At 38.9% G+C, this 19640-nt stretch overlaps 1 protein-coding gene across 1 annotated transcript in view; it reads left to right on the top strand.

The window, feature by feature from the left end:
• Nucleotides 1-19640, top strand: part of ITGA8 (integrin subunit alpha 8) — a 109877-nt gene that overhangs the window by 79775 nt on the left and 10462 nt on the right. Inside the window, exons 26-27 of the mRNA XM_057432504.1 lie at nt 3473-3598; nt 6907-7020. Coding sequence (XP_057288487.1) covers nt 3473-3598; nt 6907-7020 — 240 coding nt within the window. The remainder of the gene's footprint in view (nt 1-3472; nt 3599-6906; nt 7021-19640) is intronic.

Below are 19640 nucleotides of genomic sequence, written 5' to 3'. Positions count from 1 at the left end.
TTGAAGTGTTGATACAGCAGTGTCTACAAGCCTGTTTTAAGATCTATGTTTGTGATGGCAGATCCCCCCAAAAGAACTTGGTTTGGCTCCAAGTCAGAAAATTTAGCAAAACACAGCTCTACATATTATTCCATCAAAAACAAGGTATCCAATTTATTAAGCATAACTGATTCCAGACACTTCTGGAGTAAACACCACTTCTCGAGTTTAACCAGTAGCCTGTTAAACATCTTGCAGAGAGAGCTGTGTTCCAAATGCTAAAAGTATTATACGTCTTTTGCATACCAAGAGGAGTTTGAGTTTAGTACAGTGCAGACATCTTTCGAGTGAAGGAGATTGCTCACAACCACAGGAGCTGCAAGAGACAGAACTGCAATATATACTTACAAGAATACAGAAAAATTGATGTTTACCAAATACATTATTAAAGCAGATCATGTTGCAAGTACATGAAAAGGATTTCATCCCTCCCTAGTCACTGTGCTCTAAGTTTCAATTAAGAAGCTGAGATGAGAGCATTACTGTCAGGAGGGCAGAGGTCCTAAGTAGAATAGTGCCACAATTCTTATGGCATTTTCAGGCAATGTATTTTTGGTGGTTATTATTGCTTTATTTTTTTTTTAGTTTGCTCTTCCTTCTCCTCCTTGTGAATGATTGCATCTGTTACGTAAACAAGGCTCAATTCTTATGAGGCTTGTGAGAAATCTTCCTGTAATAATGAAATATTGTTCCATTTGTCTTAGTAGAATATGGCTGTAGATGCACAATCATTATTGCAAGAATTTAAACATCCTTATTTGCAGTTTTTCAAAACACTGAACAGCATGAATACACAAATCAGGTTTCAAATATGTCATGCTTATCTATTGCTTCAGATGGGAAAACGATACAGAGACAACTTCCTTCAGGTTTTGTATAAACAGCAGGATGGCTGGCTCAAATTCCCGAATAAGTCTAAGGACATTATATGCATGGCTCTTCTTGGGTTTCAGAGCCTAACTCTCTTAGGATGCTTGGGTATTTCCCCTTTGAAATTACTTAGATGGTTCAGTTTCAGTTAGAGCAGTGTCTTCTTCCCCATTGCTGAATTTCTTGTCTTGTAGAAAGGTTTCCTCTGTGTTTTTTTGTTTCTTCCACAAAGATAAATCAAACCTCTGCACAGTCAGGATGACTCTTACTTAGGGGCTTTCATGTAGCTTATCTTTCTCTGAAGGCACTGAGGTATGTGAAACGATAATAAAGTTATGAGTCTTGCAAAAGGTGTGAATAGTAGGGAAAGGACTGATGAAAGATACAGAACAGAGGAACTAAGTACGCTAGGGTGCTTTAATCTGGAAAGGAGGTGACTATGCGGAAATGTGATCCACAGGATCAGAAGTGGTGGGAAGAGTGTGGGTTCGGATTGACTGCTCTGCCTATTCCTGCACAGGAATGCACCATGTTCACTGTACAGGAACTGGAGCATCAAATGAAGCCTGTAAAGCCAGATTCAAAACAAGCAAAAGGAAGTGGAAGTTCATAGTGGCAGTTATTAGATATCTGGAACTTGTTGCCAGGGGAAGTAGTCAGGGTTAAAAGTTTACATGGTTTTAAAAGGAAACTGGACAAATTTGCAAAAAAGAAGACCAGTGAAGATTAATAAATGAACAAAAAATTCACGCAGATCAGGAAGTCCCTAAACTGAAAACATTTGGAAGCTGAAAGTTATTAAGAGAGAGCATTGTGTATGAATGTCCTGTTCCTGAAGGTATGAATGAACTCTTCCTTGCACACCTGTTTAAAGGCAGTGCTGATGAGAAGATGGACTTTTGGCCTGAGCCAATATTCCTGAAGAGTTGGGTTTTTTTCCCCATACTGATGGCAAAAAGTAGTTTTATGGAGCATGTGCCTACAAATACCAGATGTATAGGCAGTGGTTTCCAACTATGGTAGACAATACAAGGTGACACACATGGCACGTTCTCAGTAGCTGAGCACTGCAGTACCATGAGTGAGGTATCTGTTGGGGGAGCAGCAAAATAGCAGCTAAAATCCAGCACATGGGTCAGGTGCATCCATCAACATGATTGACCAGGATCTATATTAAAAAAAAAAAAAAGACTTATATAGAAACCATCTAGTGTTCAAATGTGTCTACATATCTACATATGCATCAGTTGTGTTCATATATTGAGGGCTTCTTCAAAGATGTGAGATAATATGTTGTGGTTCTTTAAATTTGTCATCATTAAAGAAGTGTATATGTGCTGCTGAAAGAATCCTGGAAAGAAAATTCCCACATGTTATCACATCGAGAGGAAGAGATTTACTAGCTATTTAACCATTCCCTTATTGCAAAAAGACAATGTTAACCTAATTAAGCAACTGAAAAAAAAATCTTATTTTTGCCTAAGGGGTTTTCATCAGTTCATAAATTTTAGTATCATTCACTTGTTGGATGCTTTTGACTGAAAGTCTCAGGGAATATCAAAACAGTTCCTTCTTCAACCTCATAATTTTAATCAGATGAACAGTACAGATTTTCCAAATCTAGTACTACACAGCATTAGTGTGTGGAAGGTGTTGTGTGTTTATAGCTATTCTCTTCCCTCTAGTGTACAAAATTTCTTACAATTATGATAATTTTCTTCAGGAATTTAAGATATTTTATGTTCAGAGGTTAAAGGTACTGATAAGATGGATCTGGTGCAGCTCTTCATAATCTGATACCCTTAAAGAATAGTCTCACCTATGTTTAGGTGAATTCCTGTTGAGATCTTATTGCAAATTTACTCATATGTTTTGTTGTGATTTTACATGATTGAATTGTTATGAATTATGATTTATCTTTCCCTCATAACAACTCTGTTCCAGGTGTTCTCTGAAGCTTCTTGAAAGAAGCCATAAATGCTCTGTGTAGAAATTAGACAAACTGCCAACAATAACTATAGCTTTTAATCAGAGAACAGAAATGCTGAGGAGAATACATTTAATATGAGAATAAAAAAGAGCAAACTGTTGCATTATATAAATTTGAGTTGTTACCAAAAGAAATCTGTAAAAAATAATGATCAAAAGTTGTAGTGCTAGAATTCAGGTTTCCTTTTCTTTTATGTTCTGAAGCTGGTAAAATCCTTATATTTCAATAGACAGATTCTGGTCTGAACTAATGACGAGATTTCTGTGCAGCAGCTTTGAATTTATCCTGGGGATCAGAATCTGGCCCAAAAAGTCTAACAAAATCAAGTACAGCAATGAAATTAACACCAGTGAAAAATGGAAAAAATGTCATCTGTTATACCTGAGCAATATCTTGCTATGCTATTACTCATCATACTCCTAGCTGAAGACAGCATATTCTTATTCTCATGGCTGTGCTGTTAAATTGAAAAAACAGTGCTAATCCAAAATTCAAGACCTCTGAGAAGAGAACAAATCTGTTAGAATCATTGCATGAGTACGTCATTAGCGTTCACATTTTTTCTCTTTGCAGTTTGCTATTCCACAAGACACTCCTGAACTTGCTGCTTTTTTATATAATTCCACAATTTCTCATTACATCAGGAGAAGGGAAGTCACAGTGCCAGAACCTTACAGGAAAAACTCTGCAAAAATATTGGTGAGCTATCTAAACACTATCAACTGGGAATACACATACAGTTTGTCAAGGTGGCTGTTGGTTTGACTGCAATTTATTTACTGATTTTTAAGTATTTTTCTAAGTGATTTTTAAGCCCTAAGTTTAAAATACTGCTTATTACATATCACCAAGCCACAGGTTAGCTGTTTTGTTTGACACAGCTTTGCATTAAAGATCATGCATGCCAAATTCCTGGTTGTCTTACTCCTGGCTGCTTACAGAGAAACCTCTGTGGTCTTACAGTTGCACACTTATCACAGGGAACTTCACCACAGATTTGGAGAATGGGCCTTTTTCTAATGAATTATATTTCAGAATCAGTCTTCTGAAAGGTAGGTATATCACTGTTACCTTGACTCCTAGCATTCTGGCTCTTTCATAAAGCATAATTCACACTTAAAATGAACATTTTCATGTAAAGTAACAGTTCTGACATGAAAATGCTTTGGAATATATTTTTTTCCCCCAGTCAGTATTTATATTCCTGTGGAAAGGTAAGACCCTCTTCCCTTATAGTACCACAGGCAAGGCAAATGCATTTTAAACATTACAGACAATGCTGGAGCAAGAGCAGAGATCTTTCTCCCATGAAATTAGTTCTGATTAGCCAGTATGGTACCTGAGTATTTGACCTAGGCTGTATTTTAAGAAGGTTAGGGTTTTTTGCATTGCTGCATGCAATGTCCCATCCTTAGAAAACTTAAGCACTTCAGGTATCAGCTCGCCTTGCCTGGAGGCTGTTTTCAAACTTGGTGACCTTGGGGTCATGCAGTCAGTGCTTTCCCTCTATTTTTCTAAACCTCAGGCAGAGTTTCTGTCATGCTGTCCAGTCTCCTATTAAGCTGTTTAATGCAAGCTCATGTTTGAATTGCATGACATCACTAGAATTCAGTAGGAAGAAGAGAACCTCACAGACGTAAGTATTCTGGAGTAATAGAATAATTATGCTGCTTCTGAAAGTTAATTTGGCAATTTTTGTAACAGGAAGAAGATAGAATCTGAAAGTAATGAATACCAGAATGTTATTAAAAACAAAATCGCAGATGAACCCATTTTAAACAGTAATCACTGTTGATTCCTATGTAATTCTTTCATCAACCTAATACCCTGGGAAGAATCTGATTCCACTGGGACTGCAGGAAAAATGCCTGGGCTTTTGAAGACATTCCAGTTAGTACCACAGAACACTTAATCCATTCTTCAGTAATACCTAAATTATCAGTTATCTTTCTCAGTGATTGAGTTCATGTGCTACCAACATAGAAATTACTGCGGCAACTGAAAGTGGTTAACAAAGTTTTTAAGTATGTACTGTGTCTGCATCTTAAACTAGGAAGCAGAGATTTTTCAGCTGCTTGATGTAGACAGATAGTTTTTAGCTGAATACTTACTAATGTAAAATTGGCTCTTTGATAAGCAGTCTTCTAGTGCATTACGCTTTTAATAAGTACATATTAGCTTAGGGTTGGATACGGTGCTTACCACTGGATATATAGCAGGACTTTTCCAGGATGGCCATAGAAAAGCAGTATGTCATTTGTTCAGTTAGACATGGGTCTCAATTCTATGTGCCTTTGGCATTGCATACTATGGATCCAGAAAAAATAAATTTTTATTTGACATATTGGAAGCATACATGAAAAGTGAGTGTTGCTCTGGAAAATGGATGATTGGCTAAAGGTGATTCTTTGTTAAAATTTGTATTTTGTCTAATCATAAATTTTAAGGTTTTTTTCATCAAAGCATTTTCACAGAGAGGAAAAAGCATTCTGAGAACTTCTATTGTTTATTAAAAATTTGGTTTCTTTTCCATTAGTTCTAATGTTACAGTGTTGTGAAAATCACTACAGGTTAAATGCATTACTAAGAATAATAGAAATATGTGTTCGGGTCCTAAAATATCAGCCAAAAGTAGACTTTTCTGCATGCTAATGATTTGTTTTGTTGATACGTGTTTTTGACTACTATGATTAATGAAAACAGCTCTCCTCTTTCCTGCAAGATAAATAAATCTGGTTGGAGGATGTTTAAATATGAAAAACCAAATAAACAGATACTTTGAAATACTCATTAAAAGAAAAAAGAAGTTTAGAATTGCAAGTTCCAGGATTTGTGGTTTCATTTTTCAGGCAGAAAACAGGGAGTAAGCACACATCTTCTACTTAACTTGTGATAAGACAGAGATTTGGATTTGTGGGGAAAGCTATGTATAAAGCTGTGTATGTATTCCTTTAGGGAATACATACATTATCATCTCATTTCCTGAAGTATGGGCTTTGGTAATGCAGCCATTCTCAGTGTCCCAAGGGAACATACTTGTGAAAACTTGGTTTTGCTTTCAAGGTCACAAGACCTTCTGTGATGAGTGTCAATAAAGCATCTGTAAGGGAAGGATTCCCTTAACAGATCTCTGTTCTAAAAATGTGACTCAATTACAACCTGAGCCTTCTTCATGAATCAAATGAAAACTTTTTAGGCAAAATCCATTTGCATATATATACCTATACATTATTTTACACACACGTTTACTCTTTTTTCTGTAATACCTTTCTTCCTTTCTACACCCCAACCAACCACATAATTTCTGTGGTTATCCTGTGAGACTCTGCTCATTTCCTTATGTGGCTTCTAGTCAGCTTCAACCTTTGAGACATTCTTCTGGCAGACTTTAACAGAGTATATAGTTTTGAGTTGCATTGCTTGGCTTTTGTCTTCAACCCTGTGTATGAGCCAGAATCACTGCTCATCAGGAATGTTTCATGGACAGCAAGTTCCAAGTAGAGCAACTAAAGAATCTCAGCAAATATTCTGGCTGCTATAATGTAAACATCAGTAAAAGGAGAGTTAAGAGAAAAATTTGGGAACATAAAGGCTTTAGGCATAGACCACAGGAAAAAGAAGTGTTGAAATCACAAAATGACTGATAGATGAAGACAAAGCACATGCTTCAAAGGATTAATAAGTACCTGGGTATTTTAAGAGTTTTTCAGAGTAGACATCATTGAAAATTTTTACTTTTATATTCATTACTATAGGTAGGTGGTTGTATTCACTGGTAGTGCAAAAAGACTCTCCCCCTTGGTTTATAGTTCTCACAATGACTCATGGGATGGCTATCATGTATATTAGTTGAAGTTACTGATTTAATTCTTTACGGGGAAGTTGATTTGTTTTGCTAGTTTATAGCATTTGAAAATGGTTATATGCATTTTTAAAGCACAAGCATTTGAAAATTATTATATGCACTTTTAAAGCACAAGTATGACTTTCCTTTGTTTTGCACACAGAACTGTACAAATGTGAAGTGTATCCTGATTTCCTGCACTGTGGGACAACTGGAAAAAGGAAAGAGTGCAGCACTGAAAATCAGGTCCCGGCTATGGGCCCAAACATTCCTGGAGGTAATGCACACAAAAGTCTCTTTCTATGCATTAAGACCCCTGCATCTTTTATTTGAACAGATATGTAAGAATACAAATGATGACATTAAATGGATCAAATGCAAATCCTTTTTGTTACCACTTTCTTTGAATGTAACTTCTCACTGGTTCCTGTTCAGGTCGCATGCATGCTGCTTACTCTTCTTTTTTTTCACTATCACCCCCTCTCTAATTTATGTCCTGAATATTACCTGAAAATTCCAAGATTATTTTTAAACACCTCTCCTGGTTTTTTTTCTGCTTTCCTAGACTGGTCCAAGTCAATGATCATTTAGGTCTCCACGATGTGCTCTGCATTCATCATGTCTTTCCCAATGAAAGGTTTTTCTTTGAGCCAAATAATATATGGTGTACACTGTGTCCATCTTAAAAATTCATTGTTATTAATTGTCTGTTAATCTAGGAAAGAGTAATATGTATCAAGCTCATATGACATCCAAATACTCGTGTAGTGACAATCTGTGTATCATCACTGAAAAGAATGGACAATGTAGACCATGGAAAAAATTAACTTCGCTTTGCAAATTCTTGCATTTCCAACTTCATCTGCCCTCAAAATTCTATCTACACTGCATAAAGCAGAGGGATTGCACTGTGAGCTGTTACCTCACAGCTGGCAATGTGGTTGTCATATCTTTAACACTGGGCATTGGAAAACTTATAATTCAGTTTGCTGTTACTAGCAAAAATCTGGAGATCCTTTGTTGGTCAAACTGATTGATTGTCACCTTCCTTCTTAATGTAATTTAAAATTCCCCAGTCTTTCTACCTAGAACACAAGAACTTTCTTGTGTTCCCCATAGCTGTAGAAGAATGATTTATTGACAGTTCCTCTTACCCTAGCAAGAAAAGAACTGAGGATCTTCAGATTACAACAGGAGCTTCAAATTAAGCTCCTCGCACCTTTGGAGTTAATTTCTCCCTTTCCTCCAATGTGAAAGTAGATAAACTAATTTTTCCTTGCTTGATTTGCTTTCCTGGAGAAACAAGAACACAGATGGGATGGTATTTATAGGAAACTGAATGCCAGCTCAATGGCTAACCATCATGGCTCCAAATCCACAGTGGGTGCATACTTTGAGGGTCATGGGTTTCTCTTAGTGTATTGGACTATGGCAGTGCTTACGAGAAGGATAACATGAAAGGTTTGTCTACCTCTCTATCAGGACTTAAGGGTACATTCTGTGTTTCTTCTGCAACAGCTATGAGCACCATTATGACTGAAGAGAGCATAGAATTATTTGGCCTTACTGGAGGAAAAGTGATTTCTGTCTAACTCAGTAACAAAGGGCATCCTTTCAGATACTAGGTGAATTAATTCCTGATTTGTCAATTCTTTTTATAAACAATCAATTCCAAGAAACTTGTATATAGAATCATAGGATCATAGAACAGTTAGGGTTGGAAAGGACCTTAAGAACATCTAGTTCCAACCGCCCTGCCATGGGCAGGGACACCTCATGCTAAGCCATGCTCTGGTCTCTAACCCAAGGCTCTGTCCAACCTGGCCTTGAACACCACCAGAGATGGAGCATTCACAACTTCCCTGGGCAACCCATTCCAGTGCCTCACCACCTTACAGTAAAGAATTTCTTCCTTATATCCAATCTAAACTTCCTCTATTTAAGTTTGAACCTGTTACCCTTTGTCCTACCACTACAGTCCCTAATGAAGAGTCCCTCCCCAGCATCCTTACAGGCTCCCTGTGAGGTCTCCACGCAGCCTTCTCTTCTCCAGGCTGAACAGCCCCAACTTTCTCAGCCTATCTTCATACGGGAGGTGCTCCAGTCCCCTGATCATCCTCGTGGCCCTTCTCTGGACTTGTTCCAACACTTCCATGTCCTTTTTATGTTGAGGACACCAGAACTGCACACAATACTCCAGGTGAGGTCTCAAGAGCAGAGTAGAGGGGCAGGATCACCTCCTTCGACCTGCTGGTCACACTCCTTTAGATGCAGCCCAGGATACGGTTGCCTTTCTGGGCTGCAAGCACACACTGAACCTGGCTCATGTTCAGTTTCTCATTGACCAGCACCTCCAAGTCCTTTTCCTCAGGGCTGCTCTGAATCTCTTCTCTGCCCAGCCTGTAGCTGTGCCTGGGATTGCTCCAACCCAGGTGTAGGACCTTGCACTTGTTATGGTTAAACTTCATAAGGTTGGCATCAGCCCACCTCACGAAGTTTAACCATGCCATAGTTTTTCTTCACTTCCTGTAACAAATATATAATGCTTTTAGGTAGAGGCATATTTAGCAAAGGTGTTTGAAAGGCTAGGCTAGACGTACTCCATTTAGGTTTGCTCAGTTATCTGCTAGGGGGGAAAAAAAGGCAGGCTCTGGTTCAAATTTAAGCCCAAGGGCTTGATAGTTTGAATGTCCCTCTGTCCTCCCAAATCTTGGTAACTGAGGTGGATGTCTTCTACTGTAATCTTTTGGAAAGATCTGAGAAAGTCTTGCGCAGAAAATGCCAGTAGTGCATCTCTGCACTCATCGAAAAAGCACATTTTGGAAAATATGGTGGGAATTTTATTCCATTTTTTCTCTCATTCCAGTAAGAGTCTGTCTGACATTTGCACACTCGCTAGTCTCTCTTAACTGCACTAGTCCACTCTTCCTAACACATTAGAGACAGGCAGAGAGGCAGAGGTATTCTCCTTGGCTGGAACAATCTGATAATTTTGACCACTGCTCTGTGCAAGCAATATCACAGTGAACCTTCCCTGTCTTCCTCACCAAGGAAGAAGTAACACTTAGCTCCCTTAGCTAACTACCTTACTGCAAACTGGACCTCACATATTCCAGATTCAATCAAGTCTTTCTCTTCATCATTCTACTGGTGAAGTCTGAGTAACTCTTTAAGGGCCAAAACCAAGGTCTTGTGAAAAAACACACACATAAATGAAACTCCTTGCACAGATCCCTAGATGCCAATTTTCTAGGCTGCTTACAGCTATTTCAGTGGGAATTAGCCTCATAAAAGTTCTTCCAAGTCCAGTTTAGTATGGAGCAAGAAATAACTGTAAGAGATTAAAGCTAAAAAAAAATAAAATAATGAGAAACAGAGAGTGCCTCTTTCATTTTTTGGATGTGACAGAGGATGTGTAATAGTTGCAACAAAACTAGCTACAGGAGACACGCAATCTCCTTTTCTTAGTGGCTCTTCATAAAGACAAAATATTTTTCTAAATTATAAGTTTAGTTACCCTGACTTAGGTTCAGAACAAGGATAACTGCATGAAATTCAGTGGCATGTTTAATGGAGCAGTGGGACACATCTTATCTAATTTTAGTCATCTAAAAATTAGATGTCAATTTTGGTTGCCTAACTCTGTAGCCAGTGACAAGACAGAGAGATGTCTTCAGAGGATTCTTTATCTAGCTGATTTGAAACACCTGTTCTGCCTTCCTTCTGGTCTGAATAGTGGAGAATAGTCAAAGTATGCCTTGGGACTGGGGGGTGTGCAAACACACTTAGGCAATGCCAGGGCTGCAGGGCTTTTAGCTCCTCCTTGCTCCTTAATAAATCCTGCTTGCTATGCCTGAACCTCCCTTCACTCAGTTCACCAGTAATAAAATATGGAGATTCTCAACAAAATTTCTCATCAAGGAAGTACAATTAAAGCATTCACTCTAACAGTGATGATAGCTCCAGGTGCCAGGCAATGAAGGCAAGGAGATGAAGGATGAGAGAACTGGAAGGACTTCTAGCTGATGGCCCAAAATAACAAGGTATAACAGCAGGCTCTTTCTCATTTCTATACCCTTCTAGACCTCTCAGTTTCTTTTAATGTCCTTGTAGACATGCAGCTTCAGCAGAAGGGGAGCACCATCACTCTATAAAGCAGGGATATGGGGTTTCTCAAGCTGAGGAGGGAACTGAATTCACATCTTCCAGTCATGAATTCTCTAATCACCAGACTGCCAGCTCTGGCTTCTGCCACTGAATATTGAATAAATAAAGTCTTTAAGTCTTTCCACTAATGCTTTAGGATCCTTTTAAATAATTTTTAGATTCTGCCTTCTGAGAGGGTGGAAATATTCTCGCTAAATCCTGATTTGGGTGCCTCTCTTCCTGATAAGGGATAGTCCTCATGCACTACCCTGATGGTTAGTACAAGTCAGTTTGCCTGAGGTACCTCATTGTCTTGGTATGCTGTACAGGCAGCCTAGATACTGAATTTCAGGGTTTGGATAGCAGTCTGAGGTCAGACGCTTAAGATGTGGGTGTTGCAGCACTCATCATCTTTATTATGTCAAGTATATATTTCCATTTTTAGGCATCTAAAATGAAGGAAGAGTGCGTGTTCAGAACCACTCAGACAACAACTATGTAACAGAGATGGCAAAACATGGCTTTGTGTACTAAGGCAGCACCCTATTACAGTGTGGCTGCCATGTTTCTGTTCCTTTTCAGCTTTCTCAGATTAAAACTAGATTTTTCTCCCTTTTAGCTATTAAAGTTCACACAGTCAGGGATGCCAAATTCAAATATCTGGATCTGTCTAAAAGTCATGAGAGAAACAACACAATTATACTCAATAACATTGAAAGAAAACAAAATAAGCTTCAAGCCTCTTGGGAACCTTGCACACCCTCTGTGGGTGTTTTTATATTACTGCCTCCCCAAGCAATCCCAGAAGGAGATTTTTATCACTCTATGAAACTTTCAATACAGGCTGAAAGAATGAGCCGAATTCCATGTCCATTAGTGCTGTAAGGGTCCAAAGAGCTTGGTGCCTGGAAGGATGTCACAAATCAGACAGATGGTACAGATTCATCATTTAGAAATGAATTTTTGAAACAGATGTTTTACTAGCCAACTCCTGAGTCTTATATTTAAAAGTACCCATCAAAGAACATGGGGCAAGATCTCCTTGGATCTCCCCCTCATGACTCAGAAATACCATGATTACCCAAATGGGAACATAATATAGCCCTAACAGGACACAACGTAACATAACCATGTAAGGTTGTTTCTCTTTTGCACGAATCAGTCTATTGCTTGATCAGCAAATCTGAATGCAAAAGTCAGCTTTACTAGAGGGCTCATATTTACAGCCAGGCTTTGAAGTTAATCCAAAAAAGTTTGTGATTCTTCTTGGCCTTTGCACAATGTCTGTGTATGTCTTTGTTGGCTGCTTGGGAAATTTGGGCTGCTTTATTTACTCAAACATGTCCAATCATTGCACGTCATTTAACTGGTATATGTCATGGGAGTCTGGGTTTTAAGGTGACAGATTACAACTGTCAAGAGGCAAAGGGGTCAGCTGTTGTCAGTTATACTAAGTGGAAGAGGAAGGAGTCACTCAGTACATGACAGATCTTTTGTGGCAACAAAATATGCAGACTGATCCATATAACTTTGATGAGAAACGTGAATTATTTCATCCTAGCATAATCAATCACTTTCAGTAAAATTCTTCTCAGGTTTGTATTAGCATACCTATGAGGAGAAAGTGCGTAATGACAGTGCGTTCTCAGCTTTAATGAGCACAATTTCTTCTGCAGATCATCATATCTTCTTTTAAACACTCTTGAGGAATGTTGTATTTCACTATTATCCTGCTTTCTTTAGTATATGAAAATTTTGTACATTAATTGAATGTGCAAAAGAGTTTGGGATGTTGCTGCAGAGACAGCAATTTTTACTCTTAAGTTTCTTTACAAAATCATGACTGTGTGGTTCAGTCTGGCCCTTCAATCTTCCTTCCTGGTTCAGAACCACCATATCCTGATTATTTGCCTGTATTTCATTCCTCAGACTGAATCTGCAGATTTCAGCCTAGCTAACAGCAGTTGCTTTTTAGGTATACTTTAGTTTACTTCTGGAATAACCTTATGAATAGGAAGTTTACAGGCTTACTAAGAGCAGATGATGCCCTTTTTAGGAAACTAATTATGCTCTACAGTCTTTTATGGCAATGGCTGTATAACTTAATTTTAAAAGGGGCTGTGAAAAAGGGAACTGTTTTGAGGCGAGTGGGAGGAAAGCAACCAGATCCCATCACACTATTTGCTCTCTCTCTCTCTTCTCAGTATCTAAGTTTGCATGTGAAGCAGGGGTCATGTTATTCCGGCAGCTTCTGCAACACAAATGGGAGAATATAGCAGTTCTCTGGGGACTACCTTTTTTTTTTTAAACTTAGAAAAAGATGCTGTTGATTTACGTGGAGTTTTTGAGCCTTTACAAGGCCTGCAAGTTGCTGTTTGAAGGAAACAGAAATGTTTCCTCAGGATACAGATGAAAGGTAAAATCACAGCCCATAAAAAGCCTTGTTTGATAACAAGTGCATGTAAGGACAGTGGATTAAGCAAAAGATGTTTTTGTAGGAGTGTTTGCCATGAGGCCTCTGCACCCAGGGGTTCTGTAGGATGGCTTATCCTTTTCCCTACCCACATGTTGCTGTAAGATTCCACTTCTGCCTTGAGCTCAAGGGAAGTTTGGTTAGTGTTGTCAAAGAATAATTCCGTGTCCAGCCTAAATTCTCTATCCAAGGGTGGAACTGGGGAAGCACCAGGAAAATCAGTGAGAGAGATATCTTGTTCTCTCATTAATTGCCATTTATAAGACACATATGGGACATAAGTAGATTATTTTAATTCAGAGTGGGAATAAAAGCCATAATCTTGATGCACTGCCCTTCGGGCCACATAAAATAACAAAAGGAGGAAGTCAACAAAGAAATTTGCCTTTATGTCAAACAACCCTTGTTATTTGAAAAAGCAAAATAAGTAAAAAATAAAACTGTGTGTGTCCAAAAATGCTGTATTACACTGGACTTGGCTGTTTATGTGGAATGAAGGCTAGAAAGAAATAGCCTTGGCCTTGGGCTGAACTAGATGGAGGGGCTAGGGTGTGGACTAGTTTTGTTTTCATTCATTGTTGTTTAAAATAATGTCAAAATATCAACAAGAGCAGAGCACGAGACACTAGATCAGCTAAAGTATAGGTAACGTTAGGCATGTGAAGAAATAGCACCTTAAATAGGTAAATTAAAATCTGTAAATTAAAATCTTCTGAAATCACAACAAAATATCTGCCTCTATTATGATTTAAAAGTCTGATAAAATTAATGTAAAAGATATAATATGTGAAGTTTAAGTTAATGATAGAGATGAAGACATCTTGATTTTCAGAGGAGCTATCTTTGGTCACAGATACCTATGGGTGGACATACCCTCTTGTTACAGATAGCAGAAGTACTTTTTGACCATGCACAGAGTCATACATACATTTTTCTAACAAATTAATACAAGAACTAATAGTTGTATGACCTCTACTCTCGGCATTTATGCAAGCTACTCTATATTGGCAGTAGTTCAGGTTTTTGGAGGTATGGGTCAAAGAAAGCAAGCTAATGAATTCCCACAGCATATATTTAAAAGGTAACACCATATTGCTTACCCTCTTGTCTAAAATGTGCCAGACTCCAGCAGACACAAAAGGAAACAAGTTTTAATCAAGCATGGCCAATACTGTTGTAACAATACTGAACTCCAAATGCAACGGACGTACGTTCTGGGGGGAAAATTCCACCGAAGTGTGCAGCTTGTGACAGAGAAAGTACATGCCCTTCAGTTAGGGTGACTTCACTGGGCTACACCTAACCAGAAAAAAAGTATTTCGGAGAAGTTGAAAATGTTCCACAGAGGAAACGGAACAAAGTCAGTCTGGGGAGTCTCTCCAGTAGTTAAACTCTTCAAACCTGCAGAAAAACAATCAACTGGCACTCCTGTGAGCTGCTAAAAGTTTTGTTCCTCCTACCCTTCGTCTACCTGTGGGCAGGATTCGTCCCTGCATTTTAGTCTGGTTTCTGACTAGAATGCTTCCATATCCTTTAACAATGCTTTGGGGAAACTTCAGGTTTTTGCACGAGCTTCCTGCAGAGACTACCAGCTGGAGGCTGGAAAACTCTCCTTCAAATTATCCAGGATTTTCCAGCACTTCACGCATTATTTCTGTTTGTCTCAATTGTACGTAGGGAAACATTATACTGAATATTTATTTGGAACGCTTTCCGTGATTTATGGATGCTTCTGTGTCTCACAACTGTTAAAGAAAACAAAGGCTTCAGTTCAAAAATCTATTTGTAAAACAAAAGTGTGGAGAGAGAGAGAAGCCTTAATAAACACACCAGCAGGGATCTACCACCCACACAACACAGGGAATGGCCGTGTTTTGCCTACTTACGAAGATACTGGCAAGCTACTGTCTCAGCAACGTGCTCAAGAGCAGGCTCTGCTGTTCTAACACAAGAGGAACCTCAAAAGACCAGTGTAGCTAGCGTTGGGCTCCCTACTGTTGGTCATTAGGCACTGACAATCAGAAATACCAAATTCCTCCTTCGCCTCCCTCCAAGCCATAATGAAGTCCTCAGCTTGAATTGCAAACCACAGGTTCTGCTGCTTCCAGTAAATACAGAATATTTAAGCATACACTATTTAAAAAATGATACGGTAAAGAAATGTTGTTTCTCACAAATGACTTGAGAATTGCAAACAAGGCTGTGGGAGAGACAGCTGCATGTATCTCCAAGGTGTTGGTACAAGTAAAAATCCTGTTTGCAACTGCTGCTAACCACAGGCATTGTTTTAAAGCCCTTTGCCACAAGCACATAATTCTGTGAATGCAGGAAAAATACTCTTGAGTCTTTTACAGTCTCCATTCCTGTAAAGCAATGGAGATGTGCAGCATTTCCAGGAGCCTAATGAAGAGTCAAAAAGAGTTGATAGCTGTGGGCACAACCCAGGGTTATTAACCCCAGCCAAGCATTAAACCACAGGAAGTACCCTTCTCTGATGTTCTTACTGCTGATACAAGCTGAAAATGAAATAAGCCATGTAGGTGAAACAATTTATTTTTCCATGAGTGCCGTGTTTCCTTTATATGATGTTCCAAGAGAGTTAATGCCTTTACTGTAGCCTAGCCAATCAGGCTGTTATGTCAAATGTCTACTTCTTTAATAATATAACATATCCTGCTCTCTCCATAACAGATTACTTTTATAAAGCATATAAATAATATGCAAAATTCTGCTTAATATGAATTGCTTAGAATTGAAAACACAAGGCTTTTTAAGGGTTTTTTCTGAATGCAGATCATGCCACAACTACAGAAGCGTGATGGGGCTTTGTGTGAGAAGTCTGTCGCTGTAGAGTAAAAGATGAAGAACAGCCTGAGTCTGAAAATGGAAAATAATTACTGTGATGAGGAAAAATTGTTTCTTAAGACCATCTCATAGATGTTCAGCACCATTAAAGCATATAAAAAATATGTATTTACCAAGTGCAATATTGGTCTAATTTTTCATTTCAAACACTCTTGATGGATAGAAAAGGTGGTTGGCTTTCATGAGGTGCTGTCTATGTTTGATTTTACTATCCCTATGTAGTTATTTAAAGTAGTTTTCTTCATATTGCTCATTCCTAATGTAAGCCCCAAGAAGAGGTTCAATATTCCGATAATAAACATTCAGCTGCTCTCAGTATTTTAAAAGGACAAAATTGTGGCATAGTCAAATGAGTTCCAAAAGGCACTAAATGTGCTGGCTTCACGTCACCAGTAAACACTTATATATTTTAAGAGAAAACTAGTGTTTTTAAAAAAGAAGGCCAGGCCAATACCAGAACTATAACCCTGGACCGCAGGACACCAGCCTTCAGCTGAAAATATGCCTTCAGGAAAAATATGGCTCTTCTGCTGAATGGGACACAGAAAGGGCTGGGTTACTGAACACCTCCTTTACTTTGGTCTTTGCTGGTAAAATCTGCATATACTAATATGAGGCCTCTGTGACCAGAGGCAAAACCTGCAGCAATCAACATTTACCTTTGGTGGTGGAATATCAGAACATTAAAGCAAATTGGACATTAAAAAGTCCAAAGGACCTGATGCGATACACCTACAAGTGCTGAGGGAGCTGTCAGTGCGAGATCACTCTCAATCATCTTTGAAGTCATGGTGACTGGGAGAAGTTCCTGAGGACTGGAAGAAAGCAAATGTCACACCTGTCTGCAGGAAGAAGGATCAAGAGAACTACAGGCCAATCAGCCTCACTTCAATCCCTGATAAAGTGATGGAGAAAAAAAATTGTAAGCCATTTGCAAACATTTGAAGGACAAGGAGGTGATGGGGTGTTGACAGTGTGGATTTATGAAGGGGAAATCATGACAACCTGATAGCCTTCTGTGATAATTGAGGTTCATCTTGGAGGACAAGTGGAGAGCAGTCATTGTTTTGTATCTGGACTTTAGTAAGGTTTTTGACACTATCAGAATGAATGAAGATAGGTGGTCAGAGATGTGGGTTCAAAACTGAAATGCCAGACTTGAAGTGTTGTGATCAGCAGCATGAAGTTGGCTGGAAGTCTGTCAGTAATAGTATATACCAGGGGTCAATACCAGGGTCAGTACTGTTTAACATCATTAATTACTTTGATAATGGGACAGGATACACTTTCAGCAAGTTTGCAGATGACAGAACAGTGGAGGGAGTCATTGATACACCACATGGTTGCACTGCCCTTCAGAAGAGGCTGGAGAAGTGGGTTGGCAGGAATTTCACGAAGTGTGACGAAGGGAAATGCAAGGTCCTGTACCACAGGAGGAATAATGCAGTACATTGGCACAGGCTGGAGGCCAATCAGCTGGAAGGCAGTGTTCTAGCAAAGGATCTTGGGATCCTGGAGGACACCAAGTTGAACATCAGCCGAGTGTGTCTGCCCTTGCAGCAAGAAAGTTGACAGTCTCTTGGGCTGCATTAGGAAAAGCATTGCCAGCTGGTTGAGGGAGGTGACTCTTTCTCTCTACTCAGCAGTGGTGAAACAGATCTAGAGTGCTGTGTCCAGTCCTGGGCTCCCTGGGACAAGTGAGACACGGACATATCGGATCAAGTCCACCCAAGGACCACAACAATGATTAAGGCCTTGGAGCATCTGAAACACCAGGAGAGGCTGAGACATATGGGATTGTTCAGTCTAGAGAAGAAAAGGCTTGGGCATGATCTTAACAGTGTGTATAAATATCTGGTATAGGAGGGAGTAAAGAAGACTGAGGCAGGCCTTCTCAACGATATCCAGTAACAGGAAAAGAGGGAAGAAGCACAAATTAAAATATAGAAAATTCCATTTAAACATTAAAAGAATTTTTTTACTGTGGCAGAAGTCAAACACTGGAATAGGTTGCTCCTAGAGTTTGCGGAGTCTCTGTTCTTGGAGATATTCAAAACCCACATGGACATGGCCCTGAACATACTGCTCTAGTTGACCCTGTTCTGAGCCTGTGGCTGGAGTAAGACAATGTCCAGAGGTGCCTCCCAACCTCACCAGTTCTCTGAAAACTTTTAGCTGGGCTATGGTAATCCAGCTGTGTCCATGTTGGCTCCCAGGTTTAGGTTATGCTTATTTCAGATCATTTTCACATCACAAACCTTTCTCCATCAGTGAAGAAAAGAAACATTAACTTATCATGGGGTCTTCTTACTTCAGTTGTTGATCTACAAAACAGTAAAGCAGTAACCAGATAGTGTGTTGAATTCTGAACATCATTTTTCAGAAAGCGTTGGGACAGTTAGCAAAAATGATTAAGGGCTTTGAAAATATTCTCATACAAGAGATGAAAATTGTTTAATTCAAAGAGTATAATGTAAAGCGATATGATAGGCATAACTCCCAGCCCTCTGTATTCCAGTGGACATATTAACACTTGACTACGTAACACTTTTTAGAGCATATCAAAGAACTTTCAGAGATCCCTATCATTACCCCAGCTTTACGTAGGATGGCATGTATGAGATGAGTTGCATGCAGTGTCACACAAAAAAATCAGTTGCAGAGGTGGAATTAGAAGCAGGATTGTTGCCTTCCAGAAGAGCATGGTACCCACTCAGCCATCTGTCTTTGGGATAAAAACAAGGAAAAAAAGGATGTAGCTGGAGTGCAGGATCATCTTTCTGTGACAAGATAACATTTGGTTGAAATTGAACATGTCAAATTCGAAGTGAACTAAAAGATTTACTTGATAACTGATGTGCTTAACCTTCAAAACTAACTCCAGTTAAATATCAGTGATGCAAAGAGCTCAACAGCATTCAAAATATGTGTGTGGAAAATATTTATATCCTTGTAGTAAATGTTGCAACTATTAAGATTCTTTTAGGGAACATGCACTTTCACATGTCACTTATCCAAGATTGTTACAGATTTAGGCAGCTATTTTTCCAGTGGACATGCCAGCACTTGACTGTCATTTCAAGGCACTTCGCACAGAGAGGGAGATTATTGCCAAGGTTAGAAGAGCACGATGAGACGCAAGTGGTCAGATGTAGTGTGTCAGTGCCAACCTGGCTTCCAAATGAGGTGAAAACGCTAATTAAAAGTCACAGCATGAGCTATATAGTGTAACACTTTTAAGTCATTCTGAACCAGGGAGAGTGATGCCTAAGTGAATACTAGTTTATAAATACAGGCAAGCATAAATAAAACACAGAGAACTAGCAGAGCAATACTTCTTTTTTTTATGTCTGCACATCTTTGGGTTTGTTGAAGTGCTTAATGAAGGCTATATAAGTATTTATACATATATA

Source organism: Pezoporus wallicus, unplaced genomic scaffold (assembly GCF_028554395.1).
Source record: "Pezoporus wallicus isolate ANWC-B61680 ecotype Strahan unplaced genomic scaffold, APGP_CSIRO_Pwel_v1 scaffold_2584, whole genome shotgun sequence".
Lineage (NCBI taxonomy): Eukaryota > Metazoa > Chordata > Aves > Psittaciformes > Psittacidae > Pezoporus > Pezoporus wallicus.
The sequence above is the reverse complement of the archived record's forward strand: the minus strand, read 5'-3'. Positions and strand labels throughout refer to the sequence as shown.